Source organism: Chelonia mydas, chromosome 1 (genome assembly GCF_015237465.2).
Source record: "Chelonia mydas isolate rCheMyd1 chromosome 1, rCheMyd1.pri.v2, whole genome shotgun sequence".
Taxonomy (NCBI): domain Eukaryota; kingdom Metazoa; phylum Chordata; order Testudines; family Cheloniidae; genus Chelonia; species Chelonia mydas.
In genome coordinates, this window is record NC_057849.1 from 266,312,232 (window position 1) to 266,335,586 (window position 23,355).

Consider the following 23,355-nt stretch of genomic DNA (forward strand, 5'->3'; position numbering starts at 1 on the left):
CCTTCTCTCTCTAATACTCCCACATCAACCTAATATAATCTAAACTAATAGTCATTAAAATCAAAAAAGAAATAACGTGATTTGTGCCTGGCAAAAACCATGCCATAGCCAGAGTCAGTTTTTAGAAATGTTTAATGTTAACCATACTTCAATGTCTTTGACACCAACAGTTCTGCTACAGAAAGAGATGAATGGCTAGAAGCCATCTCCAGATCAATTGAAGACTATACAAAGAAGAGAATCACATTTAACCCAAGTAAAAGTCTTGAAGAGGTATACCACACCATTCTCTTTGATTTCTTTGGGCATGAATATAATTTCTACCAAGTATTAAAATTTAGCACAGCACTTTAGAAAAGTGGCAAGTAATAATAAAACAGAATTTGAGATGTATATGTTCCATAGTTTCATTTGTTCATTAAAAAAAATTCAGATGTAGGTTCTCAGTAATCCTAAGAACATGAGAAAAAGGGTTAGATATCCATTCTAGTACTTAAAATAGAGTAACTCTAGCTAAGACAATGGATGTAAACAAACTGGAATATCTTGGAACTAAACAAGTAGAGCAGTGGTGCCAATGTGGGGGGCAAAAACTCCCATTTGCCCCCCCCCCAAGGTTTTTGCACTTGCTGAAAGTGACCTAAGCAATGGAGCTGAGGGGTGAGGCATGATCTGATCACTTAAGCAGTAGTCCTGTACTAAATAAATACCACTGCGGCTTGAATAGTCCCTAGAATTGCTGCAGCTGTGTGGTCTAAACGCCACTGAAATCTGACCTGGCCACCCCTTGGTACAGCTGGAGAGGTGGCCGAACCAAATGAAGTTGCAACATGGTACGCAGGGAGGGAGTCTGTTCCTGTATGGTGGAGTGCAGTGGAGTCCATCGAGAACTCAATTCCTGGTGGTACCAGCTCATGCCCTATGCGGCAGGAGTTGGGAGACGAGAACAGGGACCAGAATGGGATCCCTGGGTACGGGGAGGAGAGAGAGAAATGCCCGAATTTGCCGGACCTCCCTTCCCTGAAATATCTGAATTGGCAGCACTGAAATAGAGCTTTATTAGCATCTGTATGACCCAATGAAATAATTTCACCATCTTCTTTTAGAGCTCAATTGTGATAATGTCGCTGGTGAACCAGCAGAGGATCTGTATTTAAGACACTGACCAGTTACGTGAATGGAGAAACATTGGGAAACGGAATACTTGTATTTAACCTTGATAATTCAGTGGTGAAAAATACATTACTGTTTGTAATTTAATGGAGTTCCACCTCCATTTTCTCAGGCTGATCCAGAGAAAGAGGATGAAGATAGTCCTCTCGGATCAAAGGCTCCCATCTGGGTTCCTGATACTAGAGCCACTATGTGTATGATCTGTACTAGTGAATTCACGTTGACCTGGAGAAGACATCACTGCAGGGCATGTGGAAAGGTTGGGTGATCTTGTAACTTCCTTCTTTTGCAAGAGACATTCAAGATTTTTGTTTCCACATAGGGAGAATTTGATTGCATTAAAACACATTGGCAATATTGCTATATTGAGAGAACATTATGTCTTAAATGAAAATAACAAGGATATTTAGAGTAGGAAATAATGTTGTTAGTCCACTGTTCTAGTTAAACCTACCCAGTCCTCGTTGTCATATTTTACATTTCAGGAGAAAAAAATAGTATATGTCCCTCACTCCTTCAGTAGCACAATGCAAACCAAGACAAGTAACTTAAATATTCAAAATATCTTTTACTGATTGAGAGTTAAGGTTGGACCCATTTTGAGAGACTTCGAAACAATGCATACCCATGAAACTAGAAAAAAAACTATTGTATATTTCATTGCTGTCTTGGAATAGTCATATTTCACATCTTACTTTTTAGTCAAATGGGAATTCAGTCTTCAGTATAGTTGAAACACATCAATTTCTCCATAACACAGACAAGAGGGTAATATAACTAGATAGATATTGTGATGATCTAAAAATACAAGTTTTTAAAAACTGAGCATGTTTCTTAGTAAACTTGTAGATGAGATTTGACAATACAATAACAATTTGCTAATTTACACTTTGCTAGTCCATAAATTTGATAGTTCTCACTATTCCAGTAGTCTCACCCCCCATTCTCAGATTTTTATTTATTCAAAATATTCTGTACAAAATCACAAAATGATATAACGATAGAATATTGTCAGTCATGTAAAATCAGTTCTTGAAAGAGTATTTTGTGTGGAACATCCCTGTGAATTAGCATACGTGTCTCTCCAAACCCTCGTGTTGTAAAATTGTTACTTGTTTGGGGCTTAATAGCATGGGCTGAGAGAAACTCAAATATAAGTGTTTAAGGGATTGGCGTGTGTATGGTTGTAGATGCTATAAAATAATGTTTTACATGTTTTCAGATTGTCTGCCAAGCATGTTCCACAAATAAACATGGCTTAGACTATATGAAAAACCAACCAGCAAGAGTATGTGATCATTGTTTCAAAGAACTACAGAAACAAGGTAAAAGAAAACTTTTTTTATCCATCTCTCTCTGTCTTGTAATTATATAGCCCCCATTTCCACAGTATCTGACACCTCACAGTCTTTACTACATTTATCCTCCCAGCACCCCTGTGAGGTTGGGAAGTACTAGTAACCCGTTTTACAGAAGGGGGAACTGAGGCACAGAGACACCAAGTGACTTGCCCAAGGTCACACAAGAAGTCTGTAGCAGAGCAGGGAACTGAAGGCAGGTTTCCTGAATGCCAGGCTAACACCTAACCACTGGCCTGTCCTTCCTCTTGGACCCAGAGATCAGTGTTGTTGATATTTGCAGTATTATGAGTTTTGTGATCTCAAGGTGACTTTTCCAGGGCTCTTGTTGTAAAGCAGAGGCTGCTCAGGAGCTTTGCCTGGGCCACCTGCCATTTCCACCTTCAGCTGCTAGTGGATGCTGTGCTGCAGGTAGCTGTAGCAGTTGTCTAGTGTACTGGGGCACCCTTTGCATCCTGAGCTGTGTCAGTCACAGAGCAGGTGCAGCAGAACAGAGCACCCTATCACTTCCCACCCTGCTTGAGTAGCAGCCTGTCATGCTGACCAGTATTGTCATTGTTTCCTTGTACTCCCCCGTCTGTCTGACTATGTCCATCTGTATTGTTTTGCCTTATACTTAAATTGTAATCTCTTTGGAGCAGGGACTGCCTTTTTGTTCTGCGTTTGTACAGCACCTAGCACAATGGGGTCCAGGTCTATGATTAGGACTCCTAGGCACTAGAGTAGCATACATAAGCCATACTAATAATAATCACCACCCCTCAACCACAAGCAGGAAGGGGGAGTTAATGGAGGTAGGACCCCGGGACAGCCCTCTTACCTGCAGGCTGGCCACAGGGAGCCACTATTGATGCCTGGGGAATGGAGGGGGGAGGGTGTGGGAGCCTGTAGGACCTTGCTGAGGAGATCGGGGGAGGGGGCCTGAGTTGGGGACAGAAAGCATGCTCAGGGAGTTGGGGTCTGCAGGACCTGGCTGGGTGGGAGTGGGGAGCAGCAGGAGCCCCTGCCACTGGGTTTTTGGGTAGTGGGGAGGAGTCAGGAAGCAGCTGCAGAGGGGAATTGGGGCCTGCATTTTGTGTATGGGAATATGTTGTGTGTATTTAATGTTGAGTTTTCACCCTGTAATTGTCTTTTATACACATGGGGGAGTGGGCAGGGGGAGTTCAAAAACAGGATTTATACTTTTTTTTAATAAACTTCATGATTTTTTGGTCCAATCTCATGATTTTGGGGGCTCTGAGTCATGATACTGTAACTTTTGGCAATACTGAGAGGCAAAATTCCTGTTGAGTTTAATATGGTTCAGAAATACAATATCATATGCAGTGTTTCAAAGATTAACTGTGTTTTTTTTAAAAAATGACCTTACACCGAATAGAAATTATAGCTGTGTTTAAATCTTTTTGTAAGGAACACTATGCATATGTTAATCGTCTGCAACATAAAAGCACTGTGCATGTTGTATACATTTTAGATAACCACTTCACTCCTAAGAGTGGATCCCCAGTGAACCATAAATCTCCATCCAGTGCCTTGTCTACAGTGTTACACAGTATTCCGTCTGGAAGAAAACAGAAAAAAATTCCTGCTGCTCTCAAAGAAGTAAGAGTTTCCCTTAAACTTTACCTCTCATCAGTGTTAAACCATCCATGTTTAATAACAATAAAATAAACTGTTCGGTGATCTTTTTCAGACACTGCATTTAAAGGAAAGGGGAATTTTTCTGGTGACACAATGGCCATGTGTATGCGTACAGCGCTGCAGCTGTACTGATCCAGTTGCACCGCATCTGGTGAAGACGTGACCAGCAGAAGCTATGTTGGCAGGAGAAACACTCCTGCCACCATAGAGCTGCGCACACGAGCACTTATGTCACTCGGGGCGGGAGGGGGTCTCACCACTGAGCGACGTAGGTTATGCCAACGTAGGCTGTAGTGTGGACAAGGGTTCCCGCTAATTTTTTACGGAGTAAAGTGCGGAATGAATTTTGTTATGTGCACCAATATGGAGGTGATGTGAGACACATCACCTTCATATTGGTGCCCATAACAAAATTGATGGGGGGGGGCTGAGGGGTTTGGAGTGTGAGAGGGGGATCAGGGCTGGGGCAGAGGGTTAGGGTGTGGGGCGGTTGAGGGCTCTTGCTGGGGATGAGGAGTGCGGGTGGGGGCTCAGGGCTGGGGAAGAGGGTTAGGGTGCTAGGGGGTGCAGGCTCTGGGGTGGGACCGATGATGAGGGGTTTGGGGTGCAGGCTGCCCTGGGGCTACAGTGGGGAAAGATGCGCCCCCTCCCCCCCCCAGCCCTCTCTCGCCGCAGCAGCTCGGTGCCAGGAGAGAGGCACCTCTCCCCAGCCGCAGCACCTCCGGTGGACCTGGGCCAGCTGGGAGGGGCTGGCCGCAGCAGGTCTGCACTGGGGCCGGCGGGGAGGGAATGAAGGTGTAGACATAGCTCAATAAAACAGCTGAAATTTAGTTATAGGGTAGACTTGGGGCTTGATTGTGACTTTAGGTGGAGCCACAGCACTCCAGGAGGCATTGTGGTCAGATACTTTTGAATCAGAAATTCTCCCTTGATTTTCTTCCCTTCCAACCCCCTCCAGGGAGGTACTAATTTACTGTTGGATTATACCAACAGCAAATTCAACACCCCCACAGACCAACTCAGCTGCCCTGGCCAGTACATAGAGGGAAGGGATGGAGCCAAGATTCCACCATTCCCCACCCACCTGCACTGGAGGGTGGGATGGTATGGGAGTAAGCAAACACCCTATTAATTGTATGTGTATGGACTCAAAGTCCAGGTAGCTCACATAGGGCTTGTCTACATGACCCGCTGGATCGACGGGCAGTGATCGATCCAGCAGGGGTCGATTTAGTCTAGACTCGATAAATCAACCACCGAGCGCTCTCCCATTGACTCCGGTACTCCACTAGGGTGAGACACCACGTAGCTGAAGTTGCGTAACTTAGATTGATACTGCACCCTGTGCGCTCCCGCCAGTGTAGACCAGGCCCTAGGAGTGTTCTGACCTCCTCTTAAGGTGTATATTACATGGCCAGACAAACACACCAGTGAATTTGAGGCTGAATGGCTGAAGAAAAGGTGCTTTTCTGAACAAGCCAGAGCAGAAATGCAAGAAGAATTGTTTTTACCAGGTAAAAAGAAAAGGAGTACTTGTGGCACCTTAGAGACTAACAAATTTATTTGAGCATAAGCTTTCGTGAGCTACAGCTCACTTCATTGGATTCACCAGGTAGGGACTAAAACCTAATCTGTTATGCATTTCTTAAAACTATATAGGCTATCACATATCTATAGGTCCACAGGACAGCATATATTTATATAATATAGCCCTTGTTTTGTTTTATGAAGTTTTGGACAGAATTTTAAAGGCATTGTAGCTGAAATGAAAAGGGCTCATTTATTTTTCTTGTCTCTATGTTAATAAGTAGCTAAGTGACACACCAAGGATCCTGTGCTAAAGTTTTTTGAGTTTCCTTTACATCACGATATCTAGAGTTTTATTGTCATTCTCCAATAATGTGGTGGTTATGTTCTCTAGAAAATGAATTTCCCTGGCTGGGATGATTTAGTTGGAGATTGGTCCTGCTCTGAGCAGGGGGTTGGACTAGATGACCTCCTGAGGTCCCTTCCAACCCTGATATTCTGTGGTGCACAGGCCTGTATCTAACTTCCAGTGATTACAGAAGTCTTCCTTCCAGCCTCCATGGAGGCGCATTGTCCATGTAATTTTTGTAGCCGTAATGAGTATTATGTGGAGTTGAGTGAATTAGCAGCTGTATTTTAGGATCAGAATGGAGGCTGGGTCTCTGCAAGTGCAGGGCAGTATACAGAAGACAAAATGGGGAGGCAATGTGAAAAGCTCTAGTATATTTATTAAAATGATGTACTGTGGAAAAGTGCTACATAAGAGCTAGGTGGTGGCATTGTTTATTATTATGGGTGTGCTAACAATGGGTAAGACAGCCTTGTTCTTTATCGGTAGAACTGTGATAGAAATATATATGGTTCACCTTGATGCTCTTCGCTTAGCTACTAGTATTGGCTTTTTGGCATTTTAACCATTTCTACCATGATGGTGTAAACTACAAGAACAAAACTTCATTTCAGTCATGGCTGATGGCAGTATGCAAATTCTTTGCTCTATGAGGTCAACCAAAAGGAAAAATTGTTTTCTAAAAATAAAAGCAGTCCTGCACCACTGGCAAGCGGCAGCATGAGTTTTATGTATGTAGATTAACTCCATCTGCCAATGGCAGGGATCATTTAGAATCCAAAGGTGTGTTTGCATGTTATTTTATGTATTGGTTCTCATGTAGGCCTCCTGGGACATGCAAGCACAAGAAGATTTGATGGATTACATCTAATAATCTGATTTTATTTTCAGTTTTTCTTAGGGGCTCAAATGGACCTTAAGGAGTCACTGCATTTACGTTGTTAAAAGCTTTGCTCATTGACGTTAGCTTCACGAGATACTCAACTTGTTTTCTGTGAGTGTCTCAAGGTGGCAGTCATGCATTTCAACAGAGATCAGTGAAACACAAACAACACAGAATATATTAATTGGCATCTAAAAAGGCTGCCTATATTCCACTAAAACCCTTAGTGTTCTGTGCAATATCCTGTGTTTGAAGGATGCCCAAAATTTGGTCACACCATCTCCCAGTCTTCCAAGGGTGAGAATCCCTCTCACAGTCTTGGATTTCCCCTCCTAAAGAGGGAGTGCATGTGACCTGGAAAGCAGCACCATATGATACACGCATTCAAATTCACACTGGCAGCGATATCATTTTAAAACTGAGGGAAATAGAATAGATTCCTGGGTAGCAATGACTGACCTAGGAACAGTTCCTGTGTTCCTTATGCACCCAAAATTCCCTTCGGATGCAAAGGAAGTTTTTGATGCACAAGAAATTCAGGATTGGGCTCTGAATTTTTTTTAATACCACTGCACCTCTCAGAGAAACTGAGGTGAAGATATTTTTAGATCACTCTTATGAGGGAGAATCTTTTCCTGTCCTTTAGGAGAGAGCAAAAGGGTGTAATGGATTTCATGCTGTAAAAACCAAGCTACCACTGCAAGGGCTGGAAGAAATTTCCCTGCTAAAACATAAAATATAGTTAATCTAATTTATTGCAGTTTGAAATATATATATACACATTCCTTTTCCTGCTGTGGGAAGCCTTCTTAGCACTCCCTGCAGCTTTGAGTTGCTCACATTTTGATGTATCCCTTCGTAAGCATCTTGTAAGAAATTTTACACAAGACTTTCAGTATATTGCCCGTCATTCTGCTGCGTCAACATTCCACGTGAGGTTTGGCGCAGACAGCTAGGGCCCTCCTTAGCGCCTGTTAATTTTTCTATAGACATGTTCCTTTCTAGAAAATGTCACCGAAAGTACTACTCAGAGCTTGAATGGTGTGTGAATGCTGTAAATATTTGAACAGGTAATGTAATGTTCATCCAGAAAAAGATGTTACTTGCAAAGATAATTGTTCAAATTGAGAACATAGTTTAAAATTGCACCACTTCGCAACCTGTTTTCTGGACAGTATGTTGAATATTAGATCCACAATCTAATGTCAGGCTGTTTTATGGTGGAAATATGAACATGCTGTTTAATAAGAAATATTGTTAAAAATGTAACTTCCTCAGGGTTTTCATTTCTCAGTTTTATCAGTTGATAGGAAGAGGAATTTCTGTTGTGTTATCGCCATGTTCAGAACCACTAGGTAGCATGTCCCTGTGTTTTATTAGCTTTCCACCTGTTGAGTTCCAATTATCCACACTCCTGAGTGTCTGAATATATTTGGTATTGTCTGAGTGAATTGTTCATTGGGATTCTGCTGTACCAAGAAATCTTAGAGTTTGGGAAAGACAACAGCTTGAGAAGCATGTTGAAATACTGTGTGGCCAATTTTTTGCTGGTGTAAACTGGTGCAGTTCCATTTGGGCCAGTATGTGTCTTAGTACTTCAGTGGCTGACCAGTGGATTCCACCTCTGCATGTGTGCCATAGTGGTATCATGGCTACATTCTGTTATTTCATATGCCTTGTTAAGCACCCAATAAGGTTTAGTATTAGTATCATGGGCAGGCTGACTGCACACTGATGGAAGTACAGTGAGGCCTTGTGCAGTCTACTTATAGTCACCACAGTTTCAGTGGCATAATGTGATGGTGTGCTTTTCCTATTTTCTTAAAATCCTAATTTGTGCTGCGTACATGTCCTGTTCCTCAAGTAGCCCTATTAAAAAATGAAGGGGCCACTTGTGAAATAAGCCACTGTTCAATAGGGGTGAGGAGGGCCAAAGTGTTCTTCAGTGGGATAATGGCCATTGTTATTTTGCAGTGAACAACAATTCTTGGTTGCAACATATGAAAAAAAACATCTATTGCACATCTGGGATTTCTTATAGATCTTATGTAACTCGGAAATAAAATGAAAATCTCTGGAGACTGTGTGCATGTGCGTGTGTGTAAAAAACAAAAGCAACTAAAAAGTGGAATTTTGTAGGTGACGATATGAGAACTGTCAAGGCAATTTTATGAACCACCGCTAGGTGGGCCACAATTATATCTGTTACCTACCCACAGACTCCGCAGTTGCTCAATCCTAATGTCTGGAGGGAAAAATGTCTGATTCACACAATCTTCTAATTTTGTATATTTCATTATCTAAAGTAAGCGAAAAGCATAAAATAAAATGCATGCCAACAAATCAGATTAATCTATGAAACTAAAAGCAAAGGAGAATCCATTATTCAGAGAGTGGGTTAATGTTAGATCGTAGAATCAGGCTAATTAACTGGTTGATTAAATCACAATAAATAGCAGTTGTTAATAAGCTTTATGTGATGATTTGGAGTTCTTAAGGCAGCAGTCTTCTTAGCTATCAGCCCCCAAAATAATACGGCATTATCAATCTTGGCTCTGAATGATATATTTATACTCCACCTGAATGGCTGATACAGGGAGGTTCAAATTACTGCCAGGTTAAAGTCAATGTTGAGACTATAACTCTGATGCCAACTAATGTAGTCTGCCCAAATTATAGATGGTTAGGCAACAATCTCTATAGATGGTTAGGCAACAAACTCTCTGAAATAATTTCTTTTAAATTGCAAAGCTAGCAAAAAATTGCAGCTGAAATAATAGGAAAACAGCAATTACTCATCTGTGCACACAGAGGAAAGTTCCTCTTTCTTCAGCTGTTCCTGTTTTAAAGACAATTGTTCTAATTTCTCTTTTATAATTTGGCACTCAGCAGTTAAATGCTGAACAGTTTGGGTGAAAGGCTTAACTGTGACAGAGTGGAAAGTATCTGCCTCAGAATCATGGTTTTGGGGAGGGGGGTGGCTTTTCAGGCAGGCCTGTACCTGCCTCACCCCTATGAGCTCGGGGATTTACCAATATCGATGTTTTCCTGGGGATATGATTTCCTAGGTGCTGGTGATCGAGCAATGGTTTAATTGGTTCTTACAGATCTGCTGACTCTTTTGCAAGTCAGCTCTATTTTTTTTAATTCTACTTTCTCCAAGTACAAATTGTAAATTTGGGATCATTTTCACTGATTTTTTTTTTTTTTTTTTGGAATATCTTCCTCTTTAAATATAAATTAAAGTAAGTTGAAATCATATACTTTTTTTTGTTTTCATGATATTTTATGTACATATGCTCTACCGGCTTACCAATTATTTTTTCAAAAGACCCAGATGTTGAAGTTTGTATGCAGCAAATCAAGCTCTTCAATTATAGCTGGCTTCACATCTGGTAAACTTGGTTCCAGAGATTTCCCAGGCCTCGGAGGAAAATGTGTAGCTGTTCTCCTTGAAGGCTGTACAGTGTAGCCTAAAGTGTTAATCTGTTAAGGGCTGAATCTTATTTATGGCATATTTGAACTATATTCCTGTACCGCCAAAAGACACAATCCGTATCTCAGCAATTGCAACAGCCGGTCCTCTTGATATAGTACCTAAAAAAAAAAAAAAAAAAAAAACATGGGATGGAGGGCTGAGCATAATTGGTTTCCTTTGCCTTGTTTATGCTGTACTTATTGTCATGGTCTCCGCTGAATAAAAACCTGTATCAGTTTCTTTTTGGGAGAAATTGAGGGTTAGGTGCTTAGAGAGGTTTAGGTGCCCCAGTAGTATTTAGGGGTATAGGAGTATCTTAGAAATATCAACGAAGAACTGTGTGCTGAAAAAGCCAAGTACCCCCACACATCCTCCATTTGTTTTTATTTCAGGTTTCGGCAAATACAGAAGACTCCTCAATGAGTGGCTATTTATATAGATCAAAGGGCTGCAAAAAACCATGGAAACACCTGTGGTTTGTCATAAAAAATAAGGTGCTATACACATATGCTGCTAGTGAGGTAAGGAAGCATGGAATTTTTTTTTTCATATTTTAAAGGAATGCTCAGTAATGAGACCCATAAATTAGTCTGTCTCACTGCAGTATAGCACTTTGAGTCTTCCCTGAAAGAGGTGGAAAAATCTGTGAGGTGTTCAGCTATTAACTAGATGATGCGCCTTTCTGAAAACATGGTAACTGAGTCACAATAGTGACCTTTTCAAGTAGATGATATCTGTTTTGCTGCATCAGTTTGGAATAATGGCAGATGCCAACAGCATGCAAGCACACTGGAGCATCTCAGCTTGTTGCTTCCGCCTGATGTACTTGTGGATGTTTGGAGAGAGCAGAATTGAATACACCTGGCTTCTCAGCCTGCCTCCTCCACTCTGCAACAGTCTCCTAATGCCTGGTGCTCCAGCTAGAAAAGAGCAAATGTGACAATACTTATGCCATTTCCATTTTGCTCAGCAATGTGTTAATCTTATTGAAGCATGGATGTGAGCTCCATAAATTTCAGCCCAGATGAAGGAAGATGGGCGTTTATCAAGTACCTGTCATATACACTACCTCTTTACAATATTGTCCAAATACCTTGCTGAAAGTTTTTTAAAAACCTTGGTTTTTTAAACCTTTTGCAATTATTTATAAGTCAGTTATGGAGCAAACTATAGAAAGCACAGTTGCCATCCATCATAGTTACCAGGCAAATTGCACCTCTGACCCTTCCTGAGCACCTCTTCCCAGGTGTCAGGCTCCTAGCTGTCACCTGGTTCTGGACAGAATCACACAATTCTCCTACTCTCAGGCCAGGCCCTGGGTTGCAATCCTCTAGTACCAATTGTAATTTGCCTGAGCAGGTCTGATTTACGCCGAGACCCTGCAATCCTGTACTCTGTGCGGCAATGAAAGTGTTAATCAGTGACCAAACAGCCTCCTGAAAGCAAAGTATCATTTATTTGGAACAAAGCATTTCAGAGAAATCAGATCTTAAAAACAATAAAAAAGACTGTCTAGCTTACCATCTTTAACCATCTTCCATGAGGAGACCCTGGTAGGACTAACTCCCTGTAGACTCTCGCACAGAGCCTCTCTCTGTCAGCTTGTCTCCCTGTTGGAACTTGCTGACATTCTCTGCAGAGCCCCGGACTGATTTCAGACCTAAGGAAATAATAATCTTCAGAAAGGTCATATCCAAATGGGAACTTTGAAGTTTATAATCTAGTCCTTCCTTCCTCAAGAGTAGTTAAGTGTTCTCAAATGTAGATATTCTTGTATCCAAATGTAGGAATTTAGGAATTGCCATACAGAGTCAGACTAAATCCATTTAGTCCAGTATCCTGTCTCTGCCAGTGGCTAGCACCAGATGCTTCAGACAAAGGTGTAAGAACCCCATATTAGACAGATGGGGGATAAGACCCACTCCAAACTCTCATACTCTTATACCCACTCCAAACTCTCACCCAAATCTCCCAATAGTTAGAGATTGGTATGGAGGTGTAATATCTAGGGTTGTCCCGCGATTAAGAAAATTAATCACATGGTTAAAAAAAATTAATTGCGCAATTAATCAATAATAGAATACCATTTATTTAAATATTCTTGGAAGTTTTCTACATTTTCAAATATATTCAATTACAACACAGAATTCAAAGTGTACAGTGCTCACTTTACAGGTATTTTTGATTGAAATAGTATTTCAGTTCACCTCATGCAAGTCCTGTAGTGCAATCTCTTTATCATGAAAGTTGAACTTACAAATGTAGAATTATGTACAAATAAAACCTGCATTCCAAAATAAAACAATCTAAAACTTTAGAGTCCTACTTCTTGTTCAACCAATTGCTCAGACAAACAAGTTTGTTTACATTTGCAGGAGATAATGCTGCCGGCTTCTTGTTTACAGTTTCACCTGAAAGTGAGAACAGGCCTTTGCACGGCACAGTTATAGCTGGCTTCGCAAGATATTTACATGCCAGATGCACTAAAGATTCATATGTCCCTTCCTGCTTCAACCACCATTCCAGGGAATATGCTTCCATGCTGATGACGGGTTCTGATGGATAATGATCCAAAGCAGTGTGGACCAACGCCTGTTCATTTTCATCATCTGAGTCAGATACCACCAGCAGAAGATGGATTTTCTTTTTTGGTGGTTTGCATTCTGTTGAGTCTCCATCAGAGTATTGCTCTTTTAAGACTTCTGAAAGCATGTTCCACACATCATCCCTCTCAGATTTTGGAAGGCACTTCAGATTCTTAAATCTGGGGTCAAGTGCTGTTGCTATCTTTAGAAATTTCACATTGGTGTCAAATTTGTATTAAAAGTGTTCTTAAAATGAACAACATGGGCTACGTCATCATCTGAGACTGCTAGAACACGAACTATATGGCAGAATGCAGGTAAAACAGAGCAGGAGACATACAGTTCTCCCCCAAGGAGTTCAGTTACAAATTTAATTAACGCATTGTTTTTTTTAACAAGCGTCATCAGCATGGAAGCATGTCCTCTGGAATGGTGGCTGAAGCATGAAGGGACACATGAGTCTTTAGTGCATCTGGCATGTAAATATCTTGCAACGCCAACTACAACAGTGCCATGTGAATGCCTGTTCTCACTTTCGGGTGACATTGTAATTAAGATGTAATTAAGATGTGGGCAGCATTACCTCCTGTAAATATAAACAGACTTGTTTCTCTTAGCGATTGGCTGAACAAGAAGTAGGACTGAGTGGACTTGTAGGCTCTGAAGTTTTACATTGTTTTGGTTTTGAGTGCAGTTACATAACAAAAAAGCCTGCATTTGTAAATTGCATTTTCATGATGAAGAGATTGCACGACAGTATTTGTATGAGATGACTTCAAAAATACTATTTCTTTTGTTTATCATTTTTACAGTGCAAATATTTGTAATAAAAATAATATAAAGTGAGCACTGTACACTTTGTATTTTGTGTTTTAATTGAAATCAATATATTTGAAAATGTAGAAAAACATCCAAAAATGTTTAATACATTTCAATTGATATTTTATGGTTTACAGTGTGATTAATTACTATTCATTTTTTTGTTAATTGCATGAGTTAACTGCGATTAATTCAACAGCCCTAGTAATATCCCTTCCAAAATTTTGTTGTCATTATAATAACTGGATATTCTTGTTGTCCATATGAATGTCTAATCCCTTTGTGAATTTTATTAAGTTCTTGGCCTCAAAAACATCCTGTGGCAATGAATTTTACACTCTGTGTTCTGTGAAAAAGTATTTAGTTTTATCAGTTTTGAATTTGCTCCCTTCTAATTTCATTGAATGTCCCCCTGTTCTTGCATTGAGTCAGGGAGCTCCCATCTACCTTGTTTAGGCCCTTCATTATTTTATATACTTTCATCATGTCCCTTCTGAAAAGTCTTTTTTCTAGATTTACTTTGATAGGTTACAATGTCACACCTTTTTGTCTTAGCAACCATCAATTGGGGAGTTCACCGGATGTTTATCAGTGTCTAGGTGCACTTCTTCTTCTGGGATCTCACTTGCATGTAGTGTAGGAGCTTACTTGTTGGCAGTGTAGTTCAATGCAACTTTATTTTTTGTCGTTTGTCATGCAAAATCTATTCTAAACTGCTCTATAGAATTATTAAATTAGAGAGAGTACCTAAGGGGAGGATGGAGTTGAGCAGTATGGGGAAGGGGAAAAGGATACCTTTAAACCAAGATTTGAAATGGAATGAAGAGTTACAAGAAGGCTGTTCCATTCCAGATAGTGTTAAGTATGGTGGTGAGACTGTGTAGCAGGACAAAGAGATCAGTGCTAGATGACAAGAAAGTGACAAGGAGTTAGAGAGAAACCAAATCTGTGAGGTTTGCTGTCTCTTGTTCATTAAATCATGTATGAGGAAATGACAAGAAACACGGTTTTGTGGAATATGAACTGTAAATTATTATAAACTTAAAATAACTGGATGCAATAGTGTGGTGCTTAAAGATTGATAAAATATCACATCAGGACTGTAATATTATAAGAGCTAATTTTGTGCTTGTGGGTTTAAATTAGGATGTTGCAGCACTGGAGAGTCAGCCTCTACTGGGATTCACAGTCTCTGAAGTAAAGGATGAAAACTCAGAGTCTAAAATATTCCATTTACTGCACAAAAACACTTTATTTTACATATTCAAAGCAGATGATCCTCAGTCAGCTCAAAAGTAAGTAACCATTTGAATTCAGTCCTGCCTGTCAGTTTTTCCCCAGGGAATGTTTCAGATGTCATTTCATTAATGTTCTCTCTGTCGGCGCGCACGTGACAAAGCTCACTTATAATGTGCAACTTGTTTGTAAGAAATGCTTGGTTAAACATCAAAAATCTGTAAGGCTTGCAATAATGTAATTTCAGTTGTTACATTTACATATAAAATAATTGGTTTCATGGAGATTTACAGTCAGATCTTTGTCAAAAGGCAATCAAAAGAGTGGAGTCAGTCACCTTTCAATCAAAAGGCTTCAAAAAGATAAGCAGACTACATGCTGGGCTGAGGAGTGAGGGTAAGAGGAAGGGAAAGTATAGCCTTTATGGAAGAACTCCTCTTTAGTTACGTACCATCATAGTTCCAAAGGATTAAAATAGGAGGCATTTTGTGCTGTTTTAATTTAATTCCTTCATCTCTAAATCTATTTAAAATAAAGTTCAATGATAAAATGTATTAATTCAGGAAATTTTTAACACTAAGCTGGGTCTATATCTTAATTATTTCTTTTCTTCCCAGCTAGATTTATAAGTCCTATCGATTTTTTGCATGGCAAACTGAGTTTTGTTAGTATGCTCTTTCATTGTAGAAGCAGAATGATTTACCTGTATTCACTGGAATTATATAGAGACTTTGTTTGTGGTCCTTATTTGATTAAGTTTTAGGGTTTACCCCCATGCAGCAAAATGGGAGGTGACTATGCAAATACATCTAGTGTATCTTGCTAATAGATCTGGCTGGTTGCTTTGTCTGGTTTCACAACAATTTCCCAGAATTAATTTTACTTGTAACAGAGTAGCCATTAAGCGCTAAATATTCCGATAGAATATTTTAAACATGCAGTTAAGCCTGAAGTTGTTTGTAAATGCTACAAACAGGAATATTTCAAAACCGTAATTTAAATGTCCAGAGCAATTAACTAACTGAGCACATGCATAATACTGTTTTTCAAAAATCTGGGAATGTTTTCTTCCTTGCAAATGCAGTTTGATCAATCCCTCCTTATTAGTTAAGACAGATGTCATCTTGTATTTGCACTATGTCCTTATTTGTACTTATAAACAATTTATAACTACTTTCTTCCCTATTCAGATAATGGCTTTTTGTAACTGGATGGAAAACTAGTAACCAGCAAACGTCTGTGTTTACTGATGCTGAGATCCTAGTATTAATTACCTTACAAAGCAAGTTTCCCCCAAATATTTAATATCCCATAGAGATTTCTGTCGAAACCAAACCTGTGGAATACATGCTCCTCTGACATAATTAAAAATTAATCTTTTTGCTCGTGTTCCCCATTTAATGCCTACTCTCTTATTTTATTCTTCTTAACCCCTAATGAAAAAACATCTAACACTGGTATTTGTATAACACATTACACAGTTTTTTCATTCACTTCACAAATAACATGAAGTTCTTTAAATTTTAGTAACTATTTTTTATAAAGTTTTAATATAAGACTCAATGTAAAGTTGTTTAAATGGAAAATTAATAGCTCTGATATTTCTATAATGTGCTTATTCTAACTGTCAAGGTATTTATTTATTTGGTATGATTTATTCTGAATTGCATTGGTCATCTTTATTTGAATATATTGTTAAATTGGAGAGAATAGAGTAAAAAGCAATTCAGACGATAAATGGAAAGAAACCAAAAAAGCTTATATATCTATGTGGCAACTGACTAAACTACAGTTTTGTTTGTCTTGAGAAAAGATTAAGACTTGCCAAGACTGACAAACAACATCTCGTCTAGCTTAGGACTATCTAAAAACTAAGCTTTATGGTTTGATGTCAGAGAACAGTCTAGGAGCAGAGGTCTGAACTCAAGGAGTGGGTGTATAAACTAGGGCTGTCAAACAATTTAAAAAAATAACTTTATTTTTTATTACAAATATTTGCACTGTAAAAAAAAACAAAAAGAAATACTATTTTTCAATTCACCCAATACAAGTATTGTAGTGCAATCTCTTTATCATGAAAGTTGAACTTACAAATGTAGAATTACGTACAAAAAAATAACTGCATTCAAAAATAAAACAATGTAAAACTTTAAGGCCTCCAAGTCCACTCAGACCTACTTCTTGTTCAGCCAATCACTCAGACAGACAAGTTGGTTTACATTTGCAGGAAATAATGCTGCCTGCTTCTTGTTTACAATGTCACCTGAAAGTGAGAACAGACGTTTTCATGGCATTGTTGTAGCCTTCGTCGCAAGATATTTATGTGCCAGATGCACTAAAGATTCATATGTCCCTTCATGCTTCAGCCACCATTCCAGAGGACATGCGTCCATGCTGATGATGGATTCTGCTTGATAACCATCCAAATCAGGGCGGACTGATGCATGTTCATTTTCATCATCCGAATCAGATGCCACCAACAGAAGGTTGATTTTCTTTTTTCGTGGTTCAGGTTCTGTAGTTTCTGCATCAGAGTGTTTCTCTTTTAAGACTTCTGAAAGCATGCTCCACACCTTGTCGCTCTCAGATTTTGGAAGACACTTCAGATTCTTAAATCTTGTGTTGAGTGCTGTAGGTATCTTTAGAAATCTCACATTGGTATCTTCTTTGTGTTTTATCAAATCTGCAGTGAAAGTATTCTTAAATCAAACAACATATGCTGGGTCATCATCCGAGACTACCATAACACAAAATATATAGCAGAATGCAGGTAAAACCATGGGCAGGAGACATACAGTTCTCCTCCAAGGAGTTCAGTCACAAATTTAATTAACGCTTTTTTTTTTTTTTTAACAAGCATCATCAGGCTGGAAGTATGTCCTCTGGAATGGTGGTTGAAGCATAAAGAGACATATGAATGTTTAGCATATCTGGCACGTAAATACCTTGCAATGCTACAAAAGTACCATGTGAACGCCTGTTCTCGCTTTCAGGTGACATGGTAAATAAGAAGCAGGCAGCATTATATCCCGTAAATGTAAACAAACTTATTTCTCTTAGCGATTGGCTGAACAAGAAATAGGACTGAGTGGACTTGAAGGCGCTAAAGTTTTACATTGTTTTGTTATGGAGTGCAATTATGTAACAAAAAAAAAATCTACATTTGTAAGTTACACTTTCACAATAAAGAGATTGCACTACAGTACTTGTATGAGGTGAATTGAAAAATACTTTTTCTTTTGTTTGTCATTTTTACAGTGCAAATATTTGCAATAAAAATATAAAGTGAGCACTGTATACTTTGTATTCTGTGTTGTAATTGAAATCAATATATTTGAAAATGTAGAAAAACAACCAAAAATATTTAATAAAATTTCAATTGGTATTCTATTTAACAGTGTGATTAAAACTGTGATTAATTTTTTTGTTAATGGCGCGAGTTAACTGTGACTAATCGACAGCCCTAGTATAAATATATATAAAATGGACTAAAAACCTACATTAAAAGAACATTGTTAAGGTTACAAAGTCAAGCCCTCAAAAGTAAAGAAAAGCCAGAATTATGGTTGCCTCTGGAACATTAATTGTGGGCTCCATGTGTGTATGCATTATGATAGTTTTTAGTTACACAATCACATTTTTTCCCCACATGATCCGTTCATAGAATGGATGTCCAGTTAATGAGCAGCTGTTCAATATTTTGTTTTCTCCTCCTTGTTCAGAATGGTCTTAGGCTTTGTTTAATGTACAATATTCAAACCCTTTTTTCAAGACCCTTATTAATTTCCTTATGAGCTTTTCTATGGCACTCATCACTACAGTATGCGATCACTTCACAAACATTACTTTATTTTCACAGCTTCCCTGTGGGGGGTGTGTGTGTATGGGGGTGGGTGGGTTATTTTACAGATAAGGAGCTGAGGCCTAGAGAGATTAAGGTCAGAAGTTTTCACTAATTTTGGATGCCCAATTTGAGATGCCTAGGACCTGATTTTTTGGAGGACTTCGCGTTATGTAGCACTTTATATGTTATAAGCACAGCTCCCATTGACTTCAATTGCAGCTATAAGTGCTTAGCACTTCTGCAAATTGGACCCCAAGGACTCAAGTCAGGTATCCAGGAAATGAGGAACGCACAAGTAGTGACAACCTATGAAAAGTTTGGTTTAAGTGACTTGCCTAGCATCACAAAGGATCTCTGTGGCAGACACAGGGGTAGAATCCAGTTCCCCAGAGAAGCATTCAGGGGTCTTGACTATGAAAACATCCTTTTCCTGCTTCTTGAACTACACTCTTTCCCACTTCTGCAACAAATGACGCAACAGTCTCCTTCACTGCACAACTTTGATTCATCTCCAGAGCAGGTCCATCCTATGAACTGAGTGAATCAAGGGTGCTGTGGGAAAAATAATATGTGAACGTGTAACTAAAGACTATTGTAATGCATAAACATAAGGAGGCCAAATTAAGGTTGCAGAGGCAACCATCATTCTGACTTTTCTTAATTTTTGAGGGCTTGACTGCAATCTTAATAATCTTTTAATGTAGCTGTGGGTGTCATTTCCTAGGATTCTAAAAAACTGAAAAATCAAACTGTGTCATATGGCAGCATACTGACATCCACGCGAGTCATCAGCAGGGTTGGAACCAACTATCAGATTAACTGATAGAAGATGACAACCTACTAGTGCTATGTGCAGGAGATGAGACGCTTTGTCAGCGGGGTCGCAGATATTATTAAGGTTGTCCAGCATTTGCTAATATAAGATCCTGTTTTCAGTCGCTTGTAACTTTACCAAACTTTATCCGGTTTGTCTGAACTTTTCCATGCTGGGTGTCTGCCTCAGGCTGAATTTTCCTGAGAAAAGTTCAGTCAAACAGTTCAGCCAAAACAGGCTCAGCTGTTTCTGAGAATAAAGCTAGAGTAAAATACATTGTTTTGCCCATGTTAATTCTGGTGACATCTGAGAAGTTCTAGCATCTCTACCTTGCGGTTTGCCGGGGGAGGTGGCCTTTGTGTCAGGGATGTGCCTTTTACCGTCTCTGTGAAGAGAGACCAAAAATTGACCAAATTATAAGCCCCTGAAAAATCACAGCTCACACATGCTCAATAGGGCCTTGCTAGGGCTTCACAGCTTAATTTCCTGATAGGTGCTTCCCAAATACAGATGAAGAGTCTTTACCCCTATGAGAGTACAGTTTGAAAGAATTTCCATAATGCGCTACATTGCCATATCTGTTGTTTATCTAAACCGAATGCAGGATTTAAGGCCATTTAATAGTGGTGAACCACATGCTTTTTAATGGATGAGTGAAATTTTGAACTGTTGCATATTTGAAAATGTATTGATAAAAATTTAAATAAGGTAGGTTTTGAAAATACCCAAGATCAAGCGAAATCTAACATTATTTCTCTTTCCAACAGGTGGATAGAAGCTTTTCAAGAAGGCACCATATTATAGCTGCCTCAGCACCATCTCTGAGCCTAAAAGAGCAAAATTTCATCAAAGGATGACAAGAAATGGAGTACAGCAATTTTGTTTAAAAATGGACTCTACCAGCATCAACCTAAACACAATTTGTATATTTATGAGAATTAGGAGTTGTTGCCTTTTTTTTTAGGTGTAAGGTAATATTTTTTTAAAGACATTTGTGTATTTGTTGTTTTTTTCATACAAAAATGTGTTATTTATTAAATTCCAATGTTTACTTAATGGTCAGAATCATTTCTAAGGTTCGCATTGAATTCTAAAGTGCCCTTGTCTTTAGAATAGCAGACGGCTTTGTCAGAAAACACACACGCTTTATTGCAGTATTACAATTTATACAGTTCTTGAGTTGCTGATGATCATTTTGCAATTTAAAAAGAACAGTTCAAAGAACAAGATATTTCAACAAAACTTGAGGACACGTGGTCAGCTATGTTAAAACTCCTTTGATGAGCAGATGACTGACAGGCTGCTGCTCCTCTTGATACAATAGGTCAAGTTTTTGTGGACTAATTCAATTAAAAAACACAGCCAGCTTCTGAATCACAGAAGCCCTAGAATTAGCGCTGCTACTTGTTATTTAAGCTTCCACAACACAAAGGCAAACATATTTCTAATGCAATATGGATCCGTTATTAAAGCAAGCTGAAAGGAAAAACAGGAAAAATATTTTTTTCTTTTTCATATTCTGCAGTTGCTGAGATTATGCTCTACAGCTGTCCTCAAATTATCAATGCCAAAGATATATTTAAATATACTATCTTAATAAAAAAAATGAAGAGGCAGATTATTTTTTTAAATTGCTAGTAGTAATATAAAGCACAGGCAAAAATTGTTTGGCATGCAGGAAAAAAATCAAATATCCGATCATCGTCTTTGTTTAAAAATCCCTTTGATACCAATGAGAGTTCCCCATACAGTATGAAACATGGATAAATTACAGTTCTAATAGTTTAAGGCTAAATAAGTATGTTGAAAAATCTTACAGTATTGTACATTTTAAAATAAATGTTTGAATTGGAATTGCCCTACCAAGAAAGCACAATGTTCTTCGTGACAATGGCATAGAAAATGTGTGCCATTCATTCCAGTACATTTTGCTTACATTATTTGATGCTTTACTTGACGCTTTAAAACAAAATCTTTCTGCTGTTTTTAGAAATTTGTCAGTAGACCTCATTAGGAAACACATTGATGATTTTGGTGTATTTATTCTATTATTGAACTTTTGAAAAATCATGTTATATCACTGTATAGAATAAATGGAACAAGCACTGACAAAACATGACTAGGCCAGGGTAACAGTGTTTATATATAAAATAGGATGTAGATGTAGTCAGCCAGTTAATTGTTACGATAGGTAAACTTGGTAATAGGATTAACAGCTGTTCACCTACAGGTCAAAATGGTTCAAGACTATGTTAATAGTGATTTGCGAGTTGATACTAACTATGGCCTTACCTACACAAGGGAATTTTAGGAAAGAGACTCTTTCCCCAGATTTATCACTGGTTCCCCTGCTCTGGAGGCTTCTAGTGTTTTTATCATGGTGTTAAGACTCTAGTTCGGGGGTGGGCAAACTATGGTATGTCCCCCCTCTGGCTGCTATGTTTAGGGGCAGCCAGGGGCCTCCGCGTGCTGCCCCCACCCCAAGCGCTGCCCCCGCAGCTCAGTAGGAGCCGGGGGGGGGGAAGACATTACACTGCTTCTGGGAGCTGCTAGAGGTAAGTGCCACCAAGAGCCTGAGCCCCTCCCGCACCCCTGCCCTAGCCCTGATCCCCCTCCCGCCCTCCGAACCCCTCGATCTCAGCCTGGAGCACCCTCCTGTACCCCAAGCCCCTCATCATCACCCCTGAGCCCCTTCCCACACCCTGAATTCCTCATTTCTGGCCCAGCCCCAGAGCCCGCACCCCCAGCCAGAGCCCGCACCCCCTCCTGCACCCCAACCCCAACTTCATGAGCATTCACGGCCCGCCATACAATTTCCAAACCCAGATATTGCCCTGAGGCCACAAAGTTTGCCCACCCCTGCTTTAGTGCAACAAAGTGCTTCAAGGTATGCCTAATTTCAAGAATGTAAGCTACCCCCCTGACGTCAGTGGGACTAATCAGATGCTTGAAGTTAGGCACATGCCTATGTATCTTGCTGAATCAGGGTCTTAACCAGGTTTGACTGACATAATGGTAAAAATACTGGAAGCCTCGAAAGCCTTGCCTACACTACAGCTCCTGCTGGGTGCAGATGAACTGATGGTAGCACTTGTGGGATTTACACTCACACACACACCTCCCACCCTCAAAGATTCCCTAGTGTAAATACAGCCTATGATTTTTTGGTAATCTTGCACTAGTTCTGTGCATGGGCTAACCTTACAAAAAATACAACTAGAATGAACACCCAGTTACCTTGACAGAAGGGTCAAAGATGAACATGGAAGCCAAAATACTCTCTCGCTCCTTAGAAGCGGTCTCTCAAGACATATTAATTGGGCAGTGTGAGGAAGCTTGCCTTGTCACAGCCCTTGTTCTGTTGGTAGAGGGTTTCAGGTGCCAATTCAACAAGGTACGTAAGCACTTGCCTAACTTTAAGCATGAGTAATCCCACTGACTTCAATAGACTCAAGTTCTTAACATTAAGCATGTGCTTGTGTACCTTGCTGAATTAGAGCCTTAAATTATTAAACTCTTCAGTCTGACCCCTTTCGTGTGCAATTGAGGATGTGCTTCAATTAACTTTGAAGTTCAATGGGATTAAGGCCTTTATTTGAACAATTTTTAAAAGTTTTTTTTAAATGAGAATTAAAATATGCTTTATGT

General features: G+C 39.4%; 1 protein-coding gene across 2 annotated transcripts in view; it reads left to right on the top strand.

Moving 5' to 3' along the window:
* The window catches only part of FGD6 (FYVE, RhoGEF and PH domain containing 6), a 102,291-nt gene extending 80,465 nt beyond the window's left edge, over positions 1-21,826 (top strand). For both annotated transcript variants that reach the window (XM_027831342.3, XM_037884917.2), the window contains 7 exons: positions 171-273; positions 1,286-1,432; positions 2,396-2,498; positions 4,006-4,133; positions 10,802-10,930; positions 14,960-15,108; positions 20,475-21,826. In XM_027831342.3, the coding sequence (XP_027687143.2) occupies positions 171-273; positions 1,286-1,432; positions 2,396-2,498; positions 4,006-4,133; positions 10,802-10,930; positions 14,960-15,108; positions 20,475-20,511 (796 nt within the window). In that variant the 3' untranslated portion in view covers positions 20,512-21,826. The remainder of the gene's footprint in view (positions 1-170; positions 274-1,285; positions 1,433-2,395; positions 2,499-4,005; positions 4,134-10,801; positions 10,931-14,959; positions 15,109-20,474) is intronic.
* Positions 21,827-23,355: the final 1,529 nt, after the last annotated feature.